The sequence below is a fragment of the Hyla sarda genome, chromosome 5 (genome assembly GCF_029499605.1).
Source record: "Hyla sarda isolate aHylSar1 chromosome 5, aHylSar1.hap1, whole genome shotgun sequence".
NCBI classification, from domain to species: Eukaryota; Metazoa; Chordata; class Amphibia; order Anura; family Hylidae; genus Hyla; species Hyla sarda.
Genome location: NC_079193.1, coordinates 323,619,156 through 323,639,316, shown reverse-complemented (window position 1 = coordinate 323,639,316; position 20,161 = coordinate 323,619,156). Strand labels below are relative to the sequence as shown.

General features: G+C 45.7%; 1 protein-coding gene across 3 annotated transcripts in view; it reads right to left on the bottom strand.

Annotated features, from left to right (window-relative positions):
• Positions 1-383: 383 nt before the first annotated feature.
• Positions 384-20,161, bottom strand: part of OSGIN2 (oxidative stress induced growth inhibitor family member 2) — a 20,250-nt gene continuing 472 nt past the window's right edge. The window contains exons 2-6 of one of the 3 annotated variants that reach the window (XM_056518604.1): positions 11,747-11,883; positions 9,519-9,655; positions 8,383-8,574; positions 6,445-6,536; positions 384-2,999 (exon numbers count right to left, since the gene is read on the bottom strand). In XM_056518604.1, the coding sequence (XP_056374579.1) occupies positions 1,961-2,999; positions 6,445-6,536; positions 8,383-8,574; positions 9,519-9,655; positions 11,747-11,813 (1,527 nt within the window). In that variant the 5' untranslated portion in view covers positions 11,814-11,883 and the 3' untranslated portion in view covers positions 384-1,960. The remainder of the gene's footprint in view (positions 3,000-6,444; positions 6,537-8,382; positions 8,575-9,518; positions 9,656-11,746; positions 11,884-20,161) is intronic. The other 2 variants (XM_056518605.1, XM_056518606.1) reach the window with 2 other exon arrangements.

The following is a 20,161-nucleotide window of genomic DNA, read 5'->3' as shown; positions in this document are numbered from 1 at the left end:
CCGGAGGATACAGCAGCTGATAAGCACTGGAAGGGTTAAGATTTTATTTAATAAAAGTAATTTACAAATCTGTAACTTTCTGGCACCAGTTGATTTGAAGAAAAAAAATAATTCCCATCGGAGCACCCCTTTAAGACAAGTAGGGACTGTACATAGAGAATCCCTTTAACCACATTCTATACAGTCATCAAAAATATTCAACACAGGAATATGTAAAGTATTAAGGGTTCCTTTGTACTTCCATTAGTGTTTTCCAACCAGGGTGCCTCCAGCTGTTGCAAAACTACAACTCCCAGCATGCCCAGACAGCCGAAGGCTGTCTGGGCATGCTGAGAGTTGTAGTTTTGCAACAACTGGAGGCATTCTGGTTGGAAAACACTGACAGTGTGGACAGTAATCTTAATTGTTGGTGTAAGGTCAATTAATTTTTAATAAATATAAAAAAAAAAAAAAAACTACTAACCCCAACACCCCCCCAACTCTAAAAAAAAAAAAAAAAAATAGTCCATTTTGAGGAATGTGACTTTTCTTCCCCATTCTACTCATCGGGTCCATAGGTAGTAAATTTATGATGTTCAAGGGAATACAAAGTGTAACAAGACTTAAACTCTATGAAGAGACGTATCTGGACCAGTCCTTGACTCCAGTAGTGTCACCATTCGCTTAGCAGATCCATTTTGACAAGATCCCTTCAGCACCCCCTCCAATTTTACACATTAATGTATTCAATGTATCCTAGGTCAATAACAGTAAAAATGTAACAGGGATTAGTTCACATTTCCTCAACTATAGAACAGTTATAGGGGGTGATCAAGGTTTAGGAAAAAATAAATAAAAAAAAAGAGCTTATTACTTACAAAAACAGAACCACACCTCAGAATGGGGAAGAGTTATCAAAACCAGTCTAGAGGAAAAGCGGCTGAGTTGCCCATAGCAACCAGATTGCTTCTTTCATTTCGGAAATGACCTCTGAAAAATGAAAGAAGTGATCTGATTGGTTGCTATGGGCAACTTAGCAACTACAGGTTTTGATAAATCTCCCCCATTGTGTGTGGAATTACAAATCGCCTCCATTTACTTCAATGGAACTTGGCTGCAATACAACATAAGGACAGGTGTGGTGCTTCTGGAAGAAATTAGCTCTTTTTTATTAAAAGGGGTATTCCGGCTTTACACATCTTATTCCCTATCCTAAAGGATAGCGGATAAGATGTATGATCGCAGGGGTCCTGGCGCTGGTGACCCCCGTGATCTTGGTGCAGCCCCGGCATTCTGTGCCTAGGGTGCCTCTGAGAAGGGGACGTGACGTCAGGGCCCCTAGTGACGTTATGCCACCTCCATTCATAGACATGAATGGAGGAGCCATGGTGTGACGTCACTAGGGGGCAGTGATTGTCATGTCTCAGTCTTGGAGGCAGCGCCCAGCACAGAATGCTGGGGGCTGCACAGATATCGTTGGGGTCCCCAGCACCGGGACCCCTGCGATCATACATCTTATCCGCTATCCTTTTGGATAGGGAATAAGATGTGTAAAGCCGGAATACCCCTTTAATCCAAGATAACCCCTTTAATATTTCTGGACAATTCACAACACAGGGGGGGGAAGCACCAACGTCCCTGTTGCGATTTATCTACAGCCCAATAACACTGAACTGTGACAGATAAAAATGTACAACATACCAAGGAATGAAAACAGAGGCCGACATACAAAAAGAGTCCCCGGTGTCACTATAGCCAGCTGCACAAGAGCTATAGACAGGTAGGACATTGTACAATCTGGTTAGTCCTCTACGGTAGAGCGGATCTTCTACCAAAGCAGCACTTTTATTTCAGTCTTGCCATAGGATATGAAATACATTGCACTGTGCAAAAACACATACTGATGGAACCTGCAAGGCTTGCAGATCATGGAAGGGGATTCGGGAAGAGTTAAAAGAAGCCGAAAACTGAACGAAGCACTTTAGGACACCCCGTCATCGCTGCCACTTTCCACATTCCCATGTCTCTTCTTCTGCCTCAGTCCTAGACATCGAGTAATGGCAAGTGCGCCGCCTTTCAGAAACCTTATGAAGTTGTCACCAACTAGAGGTCCAAGGGCAAACAGACTGGGTTCTTTACAGGATTCATATGTGTAGGGATCAACTTCCACCGGATTACCTTTACAAGTGATCGGCTGATTCTGGTGGTGCCCTAAACTCCGACCTTGTTCTTTTAAGAAAAAGAGGTTCGGATGAGACCCTATCAAGACTAAAGCCATGGATATCTTTACAACCTTCTTCAGTCCACCATTATTCTGAAGGACACACTTCATGTCTGGCTTAAAAGAGAGTACAAAGTGCTCAGGATAACTGGTGTAAGAGGGATAGGAGGTGGAAGCAGCTGAAGAGACTTGTGTGCACATCATATGATACACCTTGTGGTACTCTGGATACAGTTTTTTGGGCAATTGTTTAAAAATGAGACTTGGATCATTGAGTCTTCTTCTAAAAGCATGTATTACTGGAATGTTATTGTTGTGGGCACACAAGACAGCATCCGCTGCAGTCAGCCCAGCCCCCACAATCAAGACCGGATCCACCGCTCCGCTCAGACTACCTTTCCCTACCGCTTCTTCAAATTCGGCAACCGAATGCGAAACATAAGGAAGGTTCTCTCCAAGGACGTCCAACCGAGCTCGGGCATCAAATGTTCCTGTGGCAAGAACAAGACTTTCTGCAAAGACACAGAAAGGCTTATGAGACCCGTCCGCCGCCCTGCGATAACCATGAACCTCCCAGTTCTTTTTGGGATCAGCCTCATTTTCTTTATCGATGTGAGATTCTTCACATGAAACCTCTTCAGGATCCTGGTTTACAGAGTCGTCTGGATCCCGGTATGGTCTGACTACAGAAGTGATGTAGGTGTTGTCTATAAAGTTTCTTTGAATTCCCATAATTTTCACATAATGTTTGTAATATGAAGCCACTTCTGCTGGTGTCGCCCGGTCACTCTTTATGTTTCTACACAGAAAAAAACAAATATACAATAAACAATTACAAGCGGGATAAGGCTGGGTTCACACCACGTTATTGCAATACGGATTCCTCAAAACCGGACTAAACTGTATCAATGCGTGTGTACAAATTTTAACCCGTATACGGCTGAAAACCGTAAACGAAAAAAATTCACCGAATTCTCAATTGCTATTAGTGTACAAAAGTAGGGGTCACCGAAAAAAAACACTGATACTTAACTTTTATTATACTATACTAAAATAGGGGAGATTTCCCTATTTTAGTATAGTATAATAAAAGATAAGTATTAGTGTTTTTTTTTCGAAAACCATAAACTGTTTGAAAAATGATGTCCGGTTGCATCCGTTTTATAAGAAAAAAAAACTTATGTTTCTCGTTCATACATTTTAAATTTTTTCATTCCATTTTCATTTCAAGATAAAAAAAAAAAACCTGTGCAAAGTCAAAAACCGGATGGAACCGTACTCCCATGTATAAAAAAATAAAAAAAAGTCTACGGTTTAAAGGGGTACTCCACTGGAAAACATTTTCTTTTAAATCAACTGGTGTCAGAAAGTTAAACAGATTTTTAAATTAGTAAGAAATATTGGGGCTCAAGGTCTGTAGATAATGCACACACACTTGTTCATTAATAAATGATAAATAATAAATGTCAAACTGAAAATCCGGGATCACAGGGCCCTTGTGTATCCACAGAGTCAGAGTGATAAAATTTAAAATTGTTATAAAAGATAATCCATAAAACATAATAAATAAATAATATATAATGGATCAACAGCTTCTCCTGGATGACACTCTATATTTCAATTAATGTATCGTGACGCTGTCATTAAACGTCCATTAAAGTGCTGTGGCAGTCAAAGTAAATCAGTTCCTCACAATTGTTACAATTCCCTTGCAATGCAACAGTTCAAAGGATTGCAGAGTTAACAGTTTATCTAAATGTAGCGATCAAGGTAATTGCTGGATACTGTTGTTTATCAGTCCAATACCGCTGGTTATAATAGTCAGTGCCGGCAATTTGTTCTAACTATGCGCATAGTATAAAAATGGAAATCTCTCACCAGTCTGGATGCCGATAATTATATTCACCACTTTGTGATCGCTGGTAGAGTCTGTTCAGCAGCCGTCCGTGCCCGCTCTCCGGCCGGAGAGCGCACCGCTGGAGTCTCTGCCGACTCCTATTGATGCGGGGCTTCAGGATGGTGGGCCGAGTTCTCGGGGGCTGCAACGCTTACATAGGCAGGTAATTCTAAGTGGTGGCAGCGCGCGCTCCTGGTCTCGGACCGCGCATTCAGAGGATGATTGACAAGTCTTAGATATGGTGAGTAGTGAATTCTATTGACTGCAGATTGTAGTTACGCATATGAGTGGTCTCACAAGTCTCTTAAGGGGGTCACTGGAGGCGTTTCAGCACCCACTAGGTGCTTTCTTCAGCAGCTTAAATCTTGATGATTTAAGCTGCTGAAGAAAGCACCTAGTGGGTGCTGAAACGTGTCCAGCGACCCCCCTTAAGAGACTTGTAAGACCACTCATATGCTAACTACAATTTGCAGTCAATAGAATTCACTACTCGCCATATCTGCTAAGACTTGTCAATCATCCTCTGAACGCGCGGTCCGAGACCAGGAGCGCTCGCTGCCACCACTTATACACCTGTGTAAGCGTTGCAGCCCCCGAGAACTCTGCCCACCATCCTGAAGCCCCGCATCAATAGGAGTCGGCCGAGACTCCAGCGGTGCGCTCTCCGGCCGGAGAGCAGGCACGGACGGCTGCTGAACAGACTCTACCAGCGATCACAAAGTGGTGAGTATAATTATCGGCATCCAGACTGGTGAGAGATTTCCATTTTTATACTATGCGCATAGTTAGAACAAATTGCCAGCACTAACTATTATAACCAGCGGTATTGGACTGATAAACAACAGTATCCAGCTATTACCTTGATCGCTACATTTAGATAAACTGTTAACTCTGCAATCCTTTGAACTGTTGCATTGCAAGGAAATTGTAACAATTGTGAGGAACTGATTTACTTTGACTGCCACAGCACTTTAATGGACGTTTAATGACAGCGTCACGATACATTAATTGAAATATAGAGTGTCATCCAGGAGAAGCTGTTGATCCATTATATATTACATATTATTTATTATATTTACAGAGGTCTTATTATATTATATGTTTTATGGATTATCTTTTATAACAATTTTTAATTTCATCACTCTGACTGTGATCCCGAATTTTCAGTTTGACATTTATTATTTATCATTTAATAATAAACAAGTGTGTGTGCATTATCTACAGACCTTGAGCCCCAATATTTCTTACTATTCAGTAGCCTTTTTGCAGACACCTTAGGTACAGGTGCCAGATTGAGTAGCCCAGGTCATTTGGTGAACCTTCCCACAGGAGCCTCTCCATCCTTGTAAGATTTGTAAATTACTTCCATTAAAAAATCTTAGCCCTTCCAGTACTTATCAGCTGCTGTTTGCTCCACATGAAGTTCTTTTCTTTTTGAATTTCCTTTCTGTCTCACCACAGTGCTCTATGCTGACACCTCTGTCTATGTCAGGAACTGTCCAGATTAGGAGAAAATCCCCATAGCAAACCTCTCCTGTTCTGGACAGTTCCTGAAATGGACAGAGGTGTCAGCAGAGAGCACTGTGGTCAGACAGAAAGGAAATTCAAAAAAAAGAAAAGAACTTCCTCTGGAGCATTCAGCCGCTGATAAGTACTGGAAGGATTAAGATTTTTTAATAGGAGTAATTTACAAAATCGGTTTAACCTTCTGACACCAGTTGATTTAAAAAAAAAATAAAAAATAAAAAGGATTTCCAGTGGAGTACCCCTTTAATACTATTTTCACCCGGACCAAAAACCGTGGTAGGCTAAGGTTTTGGGTACGGGGAAAAAAAAATGGACAAGACACAAAACGGATGCATAGTTTGGCATACGGTTTTCAAAGGAGAAATCAATGCATATGGTTTTCAGTACGGTTCCGTACAATTTTCTAATTGAAAACGTATACGGGAACTGTATTGCAAAAAAAATGTGAACCCAGCCTAATAGGGATTTCATGGAATATGAACGCCTAAAGGCAGTGTTTCCCAACCAGGGTGCCTCCAGCTGTTGCAAACATACAACTCCCAGCATGCCCGGACAGCCGTTGGCTGTCCGGGCATGCTGGGAGTTGTAGGTTTGCAACAGCTGGGGGCACTCTGGTTGGGAAACACTAACCTAAGGAAATGGTTCCTAAATACTACGAGCACTAATCATCATTTTATCTATAATAGAGGAGGCTGTAAGCTGCGCCATTTAATATTATGGAGTGACGGTATCAGAGGTGACATTTTTACCCCAAGTAACAACAACGTAATAGTGAAGCGGTTTGAATTTGTCAAGATTTCATGCAGGAGCAGGTACTCACCTTCTCTTACCCATGGCCCAGTCTTTAAACTTTAATCCCGGTAACTCCATCCAGTCATTAAGGCTGAGAGTCAAAATGGATCCTTCCATATCCTAAAAGAGCGAAATAGACATCTAGAAATAGAGAGTGGATAACTGCACAATGTGCCGCAGCCGTCATGTCCTTACAATAACTCTTATACCGGCCCTCGTGGACATGCTCATAGAGACAGACATGGTATAGGATATCACGACAAATAACATTTTAGGACCTCATGAGTGTGTTTGATCTCTACAGAACTAGGAGACTGTTCTTTTGGCTTTGTATTTAGCAGAAGAGAACGGTTAACAATTTTTTCTTTTTTCGGGAATACATAAAATATGAAAAGTATCTGAGACTTCTCGTATTGATGGGCTGCCCAATCAATCTAATATGCTGCGGGGATGGGGAATGCGGCTAATGCGCGCAGTGTCAACCTCAGTGAGGTAGACCGTACACCCCTTCCCCATAGAGCTCTATGGGAGAGGCAGGGAGGCCTCTCCCATAGAACTACATGGAGGAGGCATGTTGGCTGCGGCGTCATGCTGTGGCCGACATGCCTCCTGCACGGGTTATCACTGGGGGCCCCAGTGTTCTGACCCCCCCCCCCCCCCCCCCCCCAAACACTTATCCCCTATCTTGTGCATATGGGATAGGAGTTATATCCCTGCAGATGTCCCTTAAAGGGGTTATCCACCATTAGGTGATTTTAGTACGCACATGGCAGACAGTAATGGACATTCTTAGGAAGGATGTGCGCTTGTCTTGGGGCTAAATGGCTATGTTGTGAGATTACCATAACACTGTGGCTTGCTTGTTGTGACCTGGTATTCCCTGTTTGAGTTTCCTTCTTTGTCTACAAATCCCATTTTCCTCCCTCCCACACATCTGCCACCACACCCTTTGGAACATAAATGAGCTGCATCCATTCAAAAGACCTGTGGTTTTCAATCAGGGTGCCTACAGCTGTTGTATTAGTTACAGATTGATCTCTCTCCCACCAAGCGATCGCTCCACCCATTGAAGCAGACAGGCTTCCCTGTCATCAGCTGACTAGTGAGTCAGGTCTCGGCCACATTGCAACCTGGGAAAAATCTGAGACAACAGTAATTTTGTATGCTGATAAAAATAAATATTGGAGTGAAAATCACAGAAGAATTGTGAGAAAACCGTCACACACAGGTACAGACACTATATTATGAACTACACTAACATTACAGCCCCTGTAGCATAGTCAAATAAAAAAATTCCTGGAATACCCCTTTAATAACACTTCAGCGCAGCTCCCGTTTGGCTCAGTCCGGTCGTCTCTCGTCTTTCTTCCAGTGATTGGCTGAGCCGGCAGGTCATGCAGCAAGTCGCTTGTCTTGGAACCAGGAAGACGAGAGAAGGACTGGATGGAGCAGATGGGAGCTGGAGAGGAGTGTGGCATGTTCCCCCCCCCCCCCTCCCCATCAGCATGTTAGACATTGTAAAACTGGAGGACCACTTTAACTTACGTAAGGGTCAGACTAGACCATTGCCCATTGACTGATGTAGCCATGGGGCTACAAAATATTTTTTTTTACTTTACCAGACACAGCTTGATACTTTTTGAGTAGCTGGTATGTTTGTTTGTTTGTATTTTTTTTCTTTTTTTAAGCTCACTACAGCTTCATCCCATTAAAGTGAATTAGACCAAAGTTTACTACCAAGCACAGCCATTGCGAAGAGCATGGAGCAGTGCCTGGTTAACAATGAAGGGGGCACAGTGCTCGGAGCGCCGCAGCCTCCTCATACAGATGATCAGTCAGGGCACCAATCCAGTATTGTTGGCCAATCCTAAGAGAGGCAACACATTTCATTTTAAAAATAAATTATACTCCTAACCAAGCTCTCTGCCCCTGGTACAATACATAACACACACACACTTTTACTCACATGCCAGGCACCACCCGGGGGCCCCTTCCCTAATACAACATGAGGAATGTAGTGTTCTTGCTCCAGTTTCCATTGCAGAACAGATGGGTAATTGTACCCAAAGTCAGCATTCGGATGCAGGAGGGTGTCAAATAATACGGCTACAGGGTTAGACGAGCGACCCTCCAAACCTTCTGACAAGTATTCCAAATCCTGCAATGGAATAGACAACACAGGGTAAGGCACGACGTGCACAAGTACAGAAGGCAATTGGGGGGGGGGGGGGGGGGGGGATGTAGGGAATGCATGGTTCTATATTACTATAATAAAGTAAATTCTTAAAAAAAATAAAAAAAAAAAAAGTCTGTGGGGGTCTGACCACTGGGACCTCCACCAATCTAAAGAACAGGGACTTAATTCTCCCTGGAATGAATGTTACCCACAGTGCTCCGTTCAATCTCTATGACAGTGGTCCTTAAACTGTGGACCTCAAACCATTGCAAAACTGCAACTCCCAGCATGCTCAGACAGCCGAAGGCTGTCCGGGCATGCTGGGAGTTGTAGTTTCGCAATGCTGGAGGTCCACAGTTTGGAGACCACCAAAGTCGGGCTGAGATCAAATTGCGTAAAATTTGGCGCAGATTTTCACCGAAATTGCAGCTGTAATCTCTAATTTCGTCCATCATTTTGTGGGACAATCTGCGCTTAAATTACAGAACAGATACTAATTTTATTATATAAAATTTTTTATTTTTTTTAAATACGCTGTGTGAACCCAGCCTTAAAGGGGTACTCCGGCGCTTAGACAGCTGTCGCGCCCCCTCCCATAGGCTTGCATTGAGGATGGGGCGGAGGCGTGACGTCACACGAAGCGTGATCGACAGTAATCAGACCCGTAGCGAACACGCTCCGGGGACTGATTTTAAATGGGGTGCGGCGTGCAAGATCACGGGGGTCCCCAGCAATCAGGCATCTTATCCCCTACCCTATTTTGTCCCTGTCCCCAGGATCGGTGGGGGTACCGGCAGTCGTACCCCACACTGATCAGCTAGGTATCCCCTTCTCCTGTGGATAGGGAATAACTTCACGAGATGGGAGTACCCCTTTATATTCACAGCCTGTAGACATCTAGTATAAATGATGATAAGCGGATCTACCTGCTCTAGAATAGAAAGGTGCCTCGCTTCCTCTAACTTGCTGTGTAGGATAGGATTGGGATGCAAGGCTTCTGGAGAGAGATACGGTCTGTATCCAGACAACATGTATGACAGGCAGATTCCAGATGGCCCATTTCCTGAAATGGAAAATGCATCATTTACATTAGTACAGGACGTATAGATTTTCCAGTTGACAATGCACCAGCTGTTCAATGTTTAGATGAAACCGCTGACAGATTTTCCAAGCAGTCCTGTGGGGACTAGTGGGGTGCATGGTGCAGGCAGGAGCTGCACAGAGTCTCATCATGGCCTACTGGGGTTATGTCTAGCTTAGGGCACTACTAAGTTGGCACCAGACAGCATGTAGGGCAGGTGTCTGAAGAATGACTGTCGTGAAACACATGGGGGGGGGGGGGATTTATCAAAACCTGTCCTTGAGTTGCCCATAGCAACCAATCAGATCGCTGCTTTCAATTTTTAAAGGGCCTCTGAAAGAAGCGATCTGATTGGTTGCTATGGGCAACTCAGCAACTTTTCCTCTGGACAGGTTTTGATAAATCTCCCCCATGGACTGTTCGCAGAAGGACTGGAGCATTTGCATGTAAATAGTATAGTATAGTAAAATGCTAATCTTAAATAGTTAAGGTCATTTGAACAAACGTTGCATTGATCAATAGTACAAGCAAATATAAAGAAACACTGCAATATAAAGTATTTGGCAAAAATGCTTCTTTCCTCTCCTCCCCCTTCTTAAAAGACTGTATTCCAGTCTGAAAATCAGCTCTGTTTTGTCCTGTGTCTGCAAGTCAACCAATACAAGTCTATGGAGGGAGGGAGGGGTCCACCCATCAGCTCTGGGAGAACTGCAAATTATAGATGAAGTCTGCAGAGTAGAAATCTGCTGAAAAATACCATATACGCGTTAAATAATGGCCAGAAATAGTGTTGCTATCCTGAAAAGTCACCTGAATTGACAGTACCTGCTTTAAGGATTTCATAAAAGTAAATGGAGCTGAGAGGTTAAAAAGCAGTTATGGAATAGCTCACATATTGCTGCGCCATTGTTGTGGGAGGCATACTGGCTATAGTCTCTAGGGACCAAGTGAAAGGAGTACTTCACAGGAAAACATTTTTTTAAGTCAACTGGTGCCAGAAAGAAACACATTTGTAAATTACTTCTATTTAAAAATCATCCTTCCAGTACTTAGCTGCTGTATACTACAGAGGAAGTTCTTTTCTTTTTTGAATTTCCTTTCTGTCTGACCACAATGCTCTCTGCTGACACCTCTGTCCATGTCAGGAACTGTCCAGAGCAGACGCAAATCTCCATAGCAAACCTCTCCTGCTCTGGAAAGTTCCTGATATGGACAGAGGTGTCAGCAGAGAGCACTGTGGTCAGACAGAAAGGAAATAAAGAAAGAAAAGAACTTCCTCTGTAGTATACAGCAGCTAAGTACTGGAAGCATTAAGATTTTTAAATAGAAAACATTTTTTACAAATCTGTTTAACTTTATCGCACCAGTTGATAAAAAAAAAATAAATAAATATAAATAATATATGGCACTGTTGTCATGGATTCAGGTATAAAGGAAACAACGGCAGAGTAGACCGAGCACAAGGGTGCCCAAGCGCTGTAGAGCTTCTCTACCATTAATGCTTTCCAACCTTGTCAGAAGATGTACACAGCTATTAAATATGTAGAAAAAGAAAAGAGGCAGAGGCGCTCCTTGTGGAGTAAATTCACTTCAATGGTAGAAGGGATAGAAGGAGAAATCACTGCTCACCCAACATAGTTGTGTAGCCCATACACAACAATGGAGATCGCGTGAATGGAGCCGAGGTCTGCAGCCTTCCTGGTATAAACAGTCGTGGATAGAGAGGGCTTCTAATCCAGGAATTGAACGGCGATGACCGGGACAAGGACACCAGACAGGTAGTATACCTTCTAAGAGGGATTTATTTTGTTAATGCAACGCGTTTCACCACGCATGCATGGCTTCCTCAGGCCTCACAGCTATTAAATAGAGACGTAAGCAACGTGCATCTGCTTTATAATGGATGCACAGCAAGGCCATAATACAGGCATTTTGCAACAATGGCGCTATGCAAGACCGGGATCTCCTGCAGTTCTACAGAATTCCATGGTTGCCCAAGCTGCACATCAGTAATATGAATATTATTATTGTCTTATGTTCAACTAAAGTCTGATTTCACATTTATGCACATACCTACGATAACCACTGGAAGAATGAGAGGAGGGTCTCTGGAAAGGGGGTTTTCTTCCGCTAAAGGCATCACTACAGGGCGGAATATTATTGCTGTGGTGCCGAAACGCCAAGTCAATCGTCTGCCGTCAAGGCTGCTGCTGGAGAGAAAAAAAAAAAAAAAAAAATTTAAGATGAAAATGAATAAAAAAATAAAAATAAAAAACAATATTATATTATACACACACACACACACTAGGGATCGACCGATTTTAGGGCCGATACCGATAATCGGTGCAGGTTAGGGCCGATAGCCGATAACTTATACCGATATTCCGGTATAAGTTATCGGCTATTTAACCCCCTGCGACACCGCTGCAGATCATTGATTTAAATTGATTTAAAGCGGGCGCTTTAAATCAATGATCTGCACTGGCTTTTGCGGAGCCATAGGCCGCCGCCGCCATCCGCTTCTCTCCCCCTTCCTCTCAGGGTGGTCCGGGCCATCCATCCTTCCTTCCTGTAGTGTTCCGGGTGAAGAGTGAACCAGTCCGGGCTGTCCTTCTCCGGCGGTTATCTTCTCCACTCCGGGCAGGCTCCGGCCTAGTACGCTGCATAGACGCTGCTGCGCAGTGACGCCCGTGCGCAGCGACGCATCTGATGTCACGGCGTAGCGGCGACTATGCAGCGTACTAGGCCGGCCGCCGGAGAAGGACAGCCCGGACCGGTTCACTCTTTACCCAGAACGCCCCCAGACACTACAGGAAGGAAGAATGGATGGCCAGGACCACCCCCATTACGGGTAAGTTTAATTTTTTTATTGACTCGGAGGGTGGGGGAGGGGCCCGACCAGTATAGCGGTATGGGCAAAAATCCATACCGGTATACCGCCCAGCATCACGGTGGGGGGTGCGACGCGGTGTGGTGGGTCGGGGGTGCGGTGCGGCGGGTTGGCGGCCGCGGGGCATTATCGGCTTATCGGCAAGGTAATTGCCGATACCGATAATGCCCAAAATCGTGATTATCGGCCATACCTATAATCGGTCGATCCCTAATATATACATATAATTATAATATAAAATTATATATAAAAAAAAAAAATTAAAAAAAACGCAACACAATATAAACATGATATATACGTTAGAAAGGAATACTTTCCATCAGCGTGACTCCAGCTGTTGCAAAACTACGACTCCTAGCATGCCCGGACAGCCAAAGGCTGTCCGGGCATGCTGGGAGTTGTAGTTTTGCAACAGCTTGAGACCGTCCACCCCCAGATGTTTTACTTTGTTCAGACAACAGCATACATGAGAGGGTTAACCCTCCTGCCAAGTGACTATGGCATTCCACATTGTACTCCTCAGCTACAAAGAAGCTCTTCTCTGCGGAGAACAACACCAGAGGTCAGGGTCACACGCGGAGTATGCCTGGTATGAGGAGCACTACACACTGGGCCTCAGTTACTAAGAGTGTTGGGTCTTTACTAGTGGGAAAAGTTGTTTTAGACTTGCGGGATTCCTCTCTATTTACTATTGGGAAAAGTCGGGAACATTTTACGCACAAAAACCAGTTCTCACATGCTTCGTTTTTTTAAATTTTCTCAAATGGTCAAACCGAGGCTGGACGCAAATGTAGTTTTTATTTATTTTTTTTATTCCCCCCCCCCCCCCCCCAACTCAAAACCAGGAGTGAAACGGACACATAAAAACATATCGAAGGATTTGCTAATTATTCAGCGTTTCGGACCCATTACTGGTTTTTGCTGTGAACCCAGCCTTAGTGTTATCAAGTCTTAAAGGAGTACTCCTCTGGGGGAAAAAAAAGAAAAAAAAAATTTATATTATAACACAATATATATTTTATAAAAAAAAAAAAATCATTTTTTTTTTTTTTTTTTTTTTTTTTTTTTTTAATCAACTGGTGCCAGAAAGTTAAACAGATTTGTAAATGACTTCTATTAAAAAAATCTTAATCCTTCCAGTACTTCTCAGCTTCTGTATGTAGCACAGGAAGTTCTTTTCTATTTGAATTTCCTTTCTGTCTGACTACAAGTGCTCTCTGCTGACACCTCTGTCCACTTTAGGAACTGTCTAGAGCAGGAGTAAATCCCCATAGAAGAACTTCCTGTGCAACATATAGCAGCTGATAAGTACTGGAAGATTAAGATTTTTAAATAAAAGTAATTTACAAAGCTGTTTACTTATTAGATCAACTGGTGCCAGAAAGTTAATGTTTTCCAGAGGAGTACCCCTTTAAAGGTTTGGCTAGATCAGAGTCAATGGGGTGGAGCTTGTAGACTGGCACTTGAAGAGAAGCTTTGATCAATTACATTTCATGGACTCTGATCGATCATTTTGATCCTTTTTTCAGCCATTTTTGAGGCTCAACCAACAGCTGGGTAACTGGGAAGTGTTGAGCAAATTTACAGTACATATGAAATACGTTGGGGATGGGCTGTGTGTGACCCTACCCTTAAAGAGTACCTGTCATGATCTCGATAAATTTTATAATCATCCCAGTTCCCTGCCCCCATCATGATAAACCACCCCCTACCTTTATTTTTTATTATTTTTTACCTTGATATTGCTCTGTATTTTCTGCTCAGTCTCAGTCAGATTCACAGACTGGGAAGGGGTGTTCCCCAGCAGGTGTGACATCATCTGAAGCCATACAGGGGAGAACTTACTTCCTCACTCTGCTACACAGAGCCCAGAGCAGTTCAGTGTGGGATGACCTCTGATTGGATAAGGCTGCACACACCCCTCAGCACTCCCGAATGCATTTCTTGATTTTGGACTTGGTTGAGATGGGGGTGGGGTGTGAAAAGTTTCACAAATAAAACATGGTGATTTTTTTTATTTTATTTTTTAACATAAAGGAATGCAATAGCAAAAATCTGTTTTAATGAGAGGGTCCATTTAAGGCTCCCTTGACTGCATCCATCTTTTCCAGTTTAGCTGAATGGCCAACTAAAGTCGATTAAAAACGTAACTTCTTTTTCAATCAACTTTATTTGGCCAGTCAACTAAACTTACTGTAAATTTGATCAATACTATTTGGGAATATAAAACATCACTTCTACAATAAAACAGGGGTAATGGAGTTTACAGGAAAAGGATCAGGTCGTCACATTGTTAGGATAGAGACATCATTGCCCTTGAGAAGTCTTTAACTGTGAGAAAGGGAATAAATTACGGAAAATTAATGAGTCTTTTGGTCTCCGCCAGGAGATGGAGTCTTGTTCTGCTCCAAGATATTTTACGGAATAGACTAGAAGTGCATTAGTGTAAAGATGGAGGCTAAAAATAAACCAGACTTCAGGGGGAGAAAAAACAATAACACAATAACCGGCCAAGCTACTTGTATGGAATATTTATATTTTTACAAGACAGAGTAGAGTACTACGCATTTTAAAGGGGTACCCCAATGGCCAGCGTACGGAACTTAATGTTGCTAACGCTGTGTTCGGGTGGGGGGGGGGGGGGTGGTCACACCCCCTCCCATGGGCTTGCATTGAGGGGTGTGACGTCACAAGGGGGCGGAGTCGTGACATCACAATACTCCGGCCCCGTGGTGGTGAGTCTTCAGACATAGAGCGAGTATATTGCATATACTGCAATGTTCCCGTTAATGGGAACACAGCACAGATTCCTTCCAGCGGCGGAATCTCTCAGGTAAGAAGTTACATAGTGTACATGGGCCCTGAGGCTTTGGTCACATGGCAGAATGTCGTACAGACATTTCTGTGCCGACATGCAGCAGGTACCGGCAGAACACGCCAGTGTTAGAATGCGCCGTCCCCATAGACATTGACATGTCAATTCTTTCTGCAAAGGCTGGAACGTTTCAGTCGTGTGGACGGTGCAGCAGAATCCCATTTAAAACAATAGGGCTCTGCTGCAACGTAATTTCTGAGCAGAATATTTCCATCGAGGCCTTACACTCCTCACCCCAACTTACATAGTTAAAAGGACATCTGTAGTACAATATTACCTATCCCCTATCAGAAGGATAGGGCATTAGTTCTTGATCACAGGGGGCCCGCCTGCTGGGACCCTGCTATCTTCTGTACGGGGGCCGGAGCAGTATGCTGAAAGGGGGCGTTCTGTCCCCACATGACACGGCGGCCAACACGCCCCATATATGTATCCCACAGAGATACATGGTTGTGGACGCGTCTGCTGCAGCTTCCTGCTGGGGACGACACTGCGCCTCCTGCAGATTGCAATGGCCCTGTACAGGGGATCGTGAGGGGACCCAGTGGTTGGACCACCCACGATCTATAACTTATCCCCTATCCTTCAGATAGGAGATAAGTTATATTGCACTACAGATGTCCTTTAAACTTGCAGGGCACATCAAGTTGAATATTTTTTGCATATGCATTTATTTAGGAAAGTTTTCTCCTTCTGATATTCCCGCTCTTTTCCTCCCCTTGTTGACAGCTCATTGTCCAGGTTACAGACCACCACCCCACTCTAGAAGCAGTGGCCAGGCTCATTTAAAAAAAAAAAATAGCAATGCCAAAAGGGGGATTCACTCGCCCCATAGTGCCCTTTCATTGAATGACTTTGGATATCTGTGCTGGTCCCAGATTAAAATTTCACCAACGCATTACATCATGATCACTGCCCCACAAACCGACCACCCCCCCCCCCCCCCCCCCCCACTTTACATAAATAATTATTGTACAAATGTGTGAATTAGAGATGAGCGAACTTACAGTAAATTCGATTCGTCACGAACTTCTCGGCTCGGCAGTTGATGACTTTTCCTGAATAAATTAGTTCAGCTTTCCGGTGGGCTGGAAAAGGTGAATACATTCGTAGGAGACTCTTTCCTAGGAATGTATCCACCTTTTCCAGCCCACCGGAGCACCTGAAAGCTGAACTAATTTATGCAGGAAAAGTCATCAACTGCCGAGCCGAGAAGTTCGTGACGAATCAAATTTACTGTAAGTTCGCTTCATCTCTAGTGTGAATTCAAGCAAAGGGGGGGTGGGGGGGGGGTGGACTGACTATTTCTTTTAAGGTTATTTATTTGACTCACTGAAGAGGCTCCCCCCCCCCCCCTCAACACTGCTGCCTAATACAAATAACCCCCCTGTTTAAAAAAAGGTCTATGAGGTAAAAGAAGGGTTTCCAGATAATTTACCTTACAGCAATGGGGAGAGGATGTGTGGGAGGGGGGGGGGGGTAGTCCTTCAGCACTATACGCTCTTAAAAGAAAAAATTAAGGTCTGCTGGAAGACGTGGCCTACAAAAGTCTGCCATTGTTCATTTTAATGAGTTTGGGCCATTTAATTTTGGAAGCGCACCACAAGGACTTTACATTCATCAAAAGCCAATTGTGTTTCTGGCCTCGAGTCAAAGGAAAGTAATGAGTTAAGCGGCTCTGACAGAGATGCCATCAGGAAGGCTCAGGAGAGCTGGAGGACATGAAGTTCGGGAACCCTGCAAACCCCTTGGATCCGTCATACAATAGACCTATCACCGCCTCATGGCTTCTGTTATTAACAGAATAGACAATGCTATATAGCAGTGGTCTCCAACCTGCGGACCTCCAGATGTTGCAAAACTACAACTCCCAGCATGCCCGGACAGCCGTTGCTGTCCGGGCATGCTGGGAGTTGTAGTTTTGCAACATCTGGAGGTCCGCAGGTTGGAGACCACTGCTATATAGTGCGAACAGTCTTACCCATTCATACATGTGGGGGTAAATGTGACTTCATGCCTAAAGAGACTTTCCAAATTGTGAACCTCCAGCTGTTGCAAAACTACGACTCCCAGCATGCCCGGGACAGCCAACAGCTGGGGATCCACAGTTTGGAGACCACAGTCTTTATGCAGGTTACTGCTCGTCTCCGTCTCTATTCTCACATCCTAGTTTTGTGGAAGCGATGAGCCGGCGGTTGTGTCATTCCTTTATGAGTCACATGTTACATAAGTCTCTCCAATTACATTTACATCGCTGTCCAAGACAATTATTTTAATGAATTGGTTACGGCATCATTCAACCCCAAAAAAAAACAAAAAACATTCGAGTAGAAGCCAGAATGGCGATCACTGATTATTGGCATGGGAACCCAGTGCGCCCACTGCAGGCAGAAAAATGGTATTACACAGCAATGATTCAAGTGAATGGGTGTCTGTATAATGGACTAAGTAGCCAAAGCATAAGGTGGGGAGGGGGCATGCTGGGAGTTGTAGTTTTGCAACATCTGGAGGTCCGCAGGTTGGAGACCACTGCTCTAGACTATATAGACTGGTGTTTCCTACCCTGTGGCCCACAGCGGTTGCAAAACTACATCTCCCATCATGCCCTGACTGAGCCCTGGTTCAGACTAAATGCTTATACTACTTTCCTATTAGGAAACGTGATGAGGGCCGAGGAGCAGTCACTGGTATACATCATATATGGGCTTATATAGTATAAAACGTTATCTACCACCAGCCAAACCTCTAGGGGCATCAGACCAGAAGAGGGTCACCCGGCATCCCGGCTAAAGGGGGTCACCCCGGCATCCCGACAACAGAGGGTCACCCCGGCATCCCGGCTACAGAGGGTCACCCCCGGCATCCCGGCTAAAGAGGGTCACCCCGGCATCCCGGCTACAGGGGGTCACCCCGGCATCCCGGCTACAGGGGGTCACCCCGGCATCCGGCTACAAAGGGTCACCCCGGCATCCCGGCTACAGAGGGTCACCCCGGCATCCCGGCTACAGAGGGTCACCCCGGCATCCCGGCTTAAGAGGGTCACCCGGCATCCCGGCTTAAGAGGGTCACCCGGCATCCCGGCTAAAGAGGGTCACCCCGGCATCCCGGCTAAAGAGGGTCACCCGGCATCCCGGCTAAAGAGGGTCACCCGGCATCCCGGGCTAAAGGGGGTCACCGGCATCCCGGCTAAAGGGGGTCACCCCGGCATCCCGGCAACAGAGGGTCACCCCGGCATCCCGGCAACAGAGGGTCACCCCGGCATCCCGGCTACAGAGGGTCACCCGGCATCCCGGCTAAAGAGGGTCACACGGCATCCCGGCTAAAGAGGGTCACCCGGCATCCCGGCTAAAGGGGGTCACCCCGGCATCCGGCAAACAGAGGGTCACCCCGGCATCCTGGCTACAGAGGGTCACCCCGGCATCCCGGCTACAGAGGGTCACCCGGCATCCCGGCTACAGAGGGTCACCCGGCATCCGGCTAAAGAGGGTCACCCGGCATCCCGGCTAAAGAGGGTCACCCGGCATCCCGGCTAAAGGGGGTCACCCGGCATCCCGGCTAAAGGGGGTCACCCGGCATCCCGGCTAAAGGGGGTCACCCGGCATCCCGGCTAAAGGGGGGTCACCCAGGGGTCTTGTCTTTATTGGGTTTTCTGGATACAGGTGAGGTTTACATCTTGATGGGGACAGAACTAAACGTATAATATAAGTCTCAGATGCTCCTGTCCACTGACCTGCAGACATTATACAACAGACAGATCCTGATGGACTTTCTACTGCCAAATATATGGAGTTCTGGGCACACGGTATATCTGATGTATGGAGGGACAGGAAGTAACAATCCGGTGTCTTTTGGGGTGACCCTGCCCTTGGTTTCTATGTCCCACGAGGCAATGGTTGTGCACTATTACATGGGTACTCCAATAGTGAAAACCTGAAGAGCTGTCCCACGTGCTGCACCTCATCCCCCTCCACCTGCAGGAGCCTCATTTATCAGCTCAGGGGGTGAACACTGCACACACCAGGATTCTGATGCAATAAAGTAACCACCACAACACCCCCCCCCCCCCTTCTTTACATTTAGAGAAGCTGCATCCCCCTCTCCGCTGCAGATCTAGAGGAGCCGCACCCCCCCCCCCTCACATATAGAGGAGCCGCATCTCCCCCCTCACATATAGAGGAGCCGCATTCCCCCCCCTCACATATAGAGGAGCCGCATCCCCCCCCCCCCGCACGCACAATATAGAGGAGCCGCATCTCCCCCCCCCCCCTTCTTTACATTTAGAGAAGCTGCATCCCCCTCTCCGCTGCAGATCTAGAGGAGCCGCACCCCACCCTCACATATAGAGGAGGCCGCATCTCCCCCCTCACATATAGAGGAGCCGCATTCCCCCCCCCCTCACATATAGAGGAGCCGCATCCCCCCCCCCCGCACGCAAATATAGAGGAGCCGCATCTCCCCCCCCCCGCACGCACATATAGAGGAGCCGCATCTCCCCCCCGCACGCACATATAGAGGAGCCGCATCCCCCCCCCGCGCGCACATATAGAGGAGCCGCATCCCCCCCCCGCGCGCACATATAGAGGAGCCGCATCTCCCCCCCCCCGCGCGCACATATAGAGGAGCCGCATCTCCCCCCCCCCCCGCGCGCGCACATATAGAGGAGCCGCATCTCCCCCCCCCCCCCTGCATATATAGAGGAGCCGCATCTCTCCCCCCCCTGCAC